The following is a 3816-nucleotide window of genomic DNA, read 5'->3' as shown; positions in this document are numbered from 1 at the left end:
GTACAGCAATAGTTATGTGAATTATTGAACTCCTTTTTCTTCATAAATGTTGTGAAGAAGATGATCGAGTAAAACGAAAGGATTAATCCTTTGTTGAAGTAAGAATACCCAAAGAAAAGTATAGCATGATTGCATTAAAAGTATAAAGAATTTAACAGAATCGAGTTGTACGGAAATGGTAGTAACAGAGGAAAATGTGGATTACCTTAGTGTTGGCTTTTGTCATACCAAAGAGTCGCTGGTGTGGTTATATTATATCTATCTATCTATCTCCCTATGATTAATTAATTAGGATCCATTTTTGGTGTTGGGAGTTTTTTCTCTCTCTCTCTCTCCAACACCACTAGAGAAAGAAACACCAATCTATGATAGATGTACGGTCAACCGAACTCTAAGTGTTATATGTATGAGTATACACTCTAGTGACACGTGCTGTCTGTTTCTCTCTCTTGATGAGGGAAATAAATTACAGGAAAAACATGAATGAGCTGGAGGGAGATTCCGTGTGTGGAAATCGAGCTGTAATTGAAAGCCTCCCTTCTTTTTCCCTCCTTCCCACCCTCTTCCTGCTTCATATGCTTCCACTCTTCATTCAACAGCCTATAAATACCCAAAATCATCACCTTATTTTCTCACAAAACATCTTCTTCTCTCATTTTCATTCTCATTCATAACATAAAAACATGGAACTAACCACAATCTTATGTTTCTCCGCTGTTACCTCTCTCTTCATTGTTCTTCTCTTCAGGACACTCATCAACCCCTTTGTCTCCAAACGCCGCCACTTGCCGCTCCCGCCGGGGACCATGGGCTGGCCTTATATAGGAGAAACCTTTCAAATGTATTCTCAAGACCCAAATGTCTTCTTTGCCTCCAAAATCAAAAGGTTCAATTTTCTTCCCGGAAATTCTTTCGCTTTTAACCTTCTCTTCTCTGCTCCCACCGCCAAATTTCACTCACTCACACGCATATCTCCATTTTTTTGTTCTCCAGGTATGGCTCTATGTTCAAGTCCCACATTCTAGGATGTCCCTGCGTCATGATTTCCAGCCCCGAGGCTGCCAAGTTTGTGCTCAACAAAGCTCAGCTCTTCAAGCCAACATTCCCAGCTAGCAAAGAGAGGATGTTGGGAAAACAAGCTATCTTCTTTCACCAGGGAGAGTACCATGCTAACTTGAGAAGGCTTGTTCTTCGCACCTTCATGCCAGAAGCCATAAAAAACATCATCCCTGACATTGAATCCATTGCCCAAGATTGCTTGAAATCCTGGGAAGGCCGCTTCATCACCACTTTCCTTGAAATGAAAACGGTGAGCCCTCCAGAACAGAGCCTCTCTGTTTAGTAAAAAAACAACACTTCTACCTATTTCTGATTCCTCGTTGGATTTAAATTTTGATATAAAAATGAAAAATGGGATTTTGACGGTTTTGGGTGTACTGCAGTTCACCTTCAACGTTGCTCTGCTTTCGATATTCGGGAAAGAAGAGATTCTGTACAGAGATGCTCTGAAACGGTGCTACTACACTCTGGAGCAAGGGTACAACTCAATGCCCATTAACGTTCCGGGGACACTGTTCCACAAGGCGATGAAAGCGAGAAAGGAGCTTGCGCAGATCTTGGCCCAGATAATCTCTAGCAGAAGGCAGAGAAAACAGGATTACAAGGACCTGTTGGGTTCGTTCATGGGAGAGAAAGCAGGGCTCACCGACGAGCAGATAGCAGATAATGTAATTGGCGTCATTTTTGCAGCTCGTGATACCACGGCCAGTGTGCTGACGTGGATTGTGAAGTACCTCGGTGAAAACCCCAGTGTCCTAGAAGCTGTTACTGTGAGTGTCTGGGTCCTACCACCCTTTATCTTTGTCGATTTTGAGGGCATAAAAATAGTAAAGTTGTTAAAAAATGATTCACATCAAAATCTAATCTGCAACTAGAAAGAGAAAGAGATACTAGAAAAAGAAGTGAAAGTGCAATGAATAATATGATGTTAGAACAAGATAGAAGATGCTTTTACTTAAAAAAGTTTGATCCCTTAGTCCTCACACTTTCTAAATCTTTTGACTTTACAGGAGGAGCAAGAGTGCATATTGAAGAGCAAGGAAGAAAGTGGAGAGGATAAGGGTCTGAATTGGGAAGATACCAAAAAGATGCCCATAACTTCAAGGGTTATTCAGGAAACACTCAGAGTTGCTTCAATTTTGTCTTTTACTTTCAGAGAAGCAGTAGAAGATGTTGAATACCAAGGTCAATAACCAAATCTTTCTTTTTTCTCTTTTTTAGTTTATACCCCAAAGATCTCCTCCTTTCCTTTTCTCAGTTTGGCTCACAGATTCTGTGCTGCTACTTGTTTTGTACAGGGTATCTTATACCAAAAGGGTGGAAAGTGCTACCTCTATTCAGAAACATACACCACAGTCCAGAGAACTTCAAGGAGCCAGAAAAATTTGACCCCTCGAGATTCGAGGTAATTATAGCGGTGAAAAACTGTGGTTTTTATTACAGTGTGATACCAAGTTCAGAACTTAACAGATTCTGTTTAATAATTCTTCAGGCTGCACCAAAACCCAATACTTTTATGCCATTTGGCAGTGGGATCCACGCTTGTCCAGGGAATGAATTGGCCAAGTTGGAGATTTTGGTCCTCCTACATCATCTGACCACAAAGTTCAGGTTGGTAAAAAAAACCAAGTGTTTTAGCCATATGGTTTGAATGAATGTACACACATTCCAAATAAGGGTGTTTAGAATGTTTCTAAAGTGTTGGTTCTGTTTTTCTGGTGCAGGTGGTCTGTTGTGGGTGCAAAGAATGGGATTCAATATGGCCCTTTTGCTCTTCCCCAAAATGGTTTACCCATCACACTATATCCCAAGAAGTAGAAGATACTAAATATCAAAAAAATCACACATCCAACCCTGGTTTCATAGTAGCTTTCTAAATATGGAAAGAAAGAAAGAAAGAATGAATGAATGAATGAATGGCTTCACTCACAGGTCTCAAAATTGGTTTCCACAGTCTCCACATAAAGTTTAAAGACAGACACAGACACCATATTGCAATTGGATAACCAAACAAGGGAGATCAAGAACTCTTCCCTTCTTTTTGGCCAAGAGAAACCCAAAGGGGTAGTCTTGGCAATAATAACATACAACACAGGGATGTCAAGTGTACATAGGAGGTTTCACAGCCAGGTCCAGATCATAGTATTGTGTTCTTTTCTTTTATTATTTTTTCTCCTTCAAATATGAGGAAAAGTCCTCACCATATTATTGTATTGATGAATTATTCAACTAATTATATCAGTTCTGTATCATCATCATCATCCATAAGAACGCCGCAAGGCCAAAATAAAAACTGAAACTTTGCCACTACACTGATATGAGTCCCAGAAGAAATTAACCCACCCAAGAGTAATAAATAATGATGAGAAGAAAAGAAGAGAGGAAAAATATGGAAATGCGAAAGAATCACGGCACTAGAATGAAAAGAAAAAGAAAAATACGTGCGTCCCATCTTGAAAGCATGCATTCAATTATTCAAACCTTGAATAACACGGATTTCATGTACTTCATTTCAATCAAAGTCAGGTTCCCTAAGATCCTAACACATGTCGTTTTAAGCACACATAACCATTATCTCGCAGGTATTCCCCTACGTAAGTCGTTTTTCTCCCATCAATTAATTTCCTTTTTGGCTCCTCCACACTGTTCCAATACAAAAGTCAAAACAAACTCAACTTCTACCACCTAGTACTAACTCTTCAATCATGCACCGTTTTTTCTATGAACTGTTATATCCTTACACTCACTAACAACATG

At 39.6% G+C, this 3816-nt stretch overlaps 1 protein-coding gene across 1 annotated transcript; it reads left to right on the top strand.

Annotated features, from left to right (window-relative positions):
• Nucleotides 1-606: 606 nt before the first annotated feature.
• On the top strand, nt 607-3311 carry LOC114173713 (abscisic acid 8'-hydroxylase CYP707A2-like). Its single transcript, XM_028058271.2, has 7 exons — nt 607-886; nt 994-1309; nt 1443-1829; nt 2070-2244; nt 2358-2464; nt 2552-2670; nt 2784-3311. Exons 1-7 carry the CDS (start codon nt 684-686, stop codon nt 2875-2877), a joined length of 1401 nt encoding a protein of 466 aa, XP_027914072.1. The 5' UTR covers nt 607-683; the 3' UTR covers nt 2878-3311.
• Nucleotides 3312-3816: the final 505 nt, after the last annotated feature.

This window comes from Vigna unguiculata, chromosome 2, assembly GCF_037176805.1.
Source record: "Vigna unguiculata cultivar grain cowpea cultivar isolate G323 ecotype 2 chromosome 2, ASM3717680v1, whole genome shotgun sequence".
In the NCBI taxonomy this organism is placed as follows: domain Eukaryota; kingdom Viridiplantae; phylum Streptophyta; class Magnoliopsida; order Fabales; family Fabaceae; genus Vigna; species Vigna unguiculata.
Note: the sequence above shows the minus strand (reverse complement) of the source record. Positions and strands in the feature narration are given on the sequence as shown.

Coding starts and splice junctions, on each gene's coding strand:
- LOC114173713 (XM_028058271.2), top strand. CDS start 684: ATGGAACTAACCACAATCTTATGTTTCTCCGCTGTTACCTCTCTCTTC. Junction 887..993: donor TTTGCCTCCAAAATCAAAAG/GTTCAATTTTCT, acceptor TTTGTTCTCCAG/GTATGGCTCTATGTTCAAGT. Junction 2,671..2,783: donor CATCTGACCACAAAGTTCAG/GTTGGTAAAAAA, acceptor TTTCTGGTGCAG/GTGGTCTGTTGTGGGTGCAA.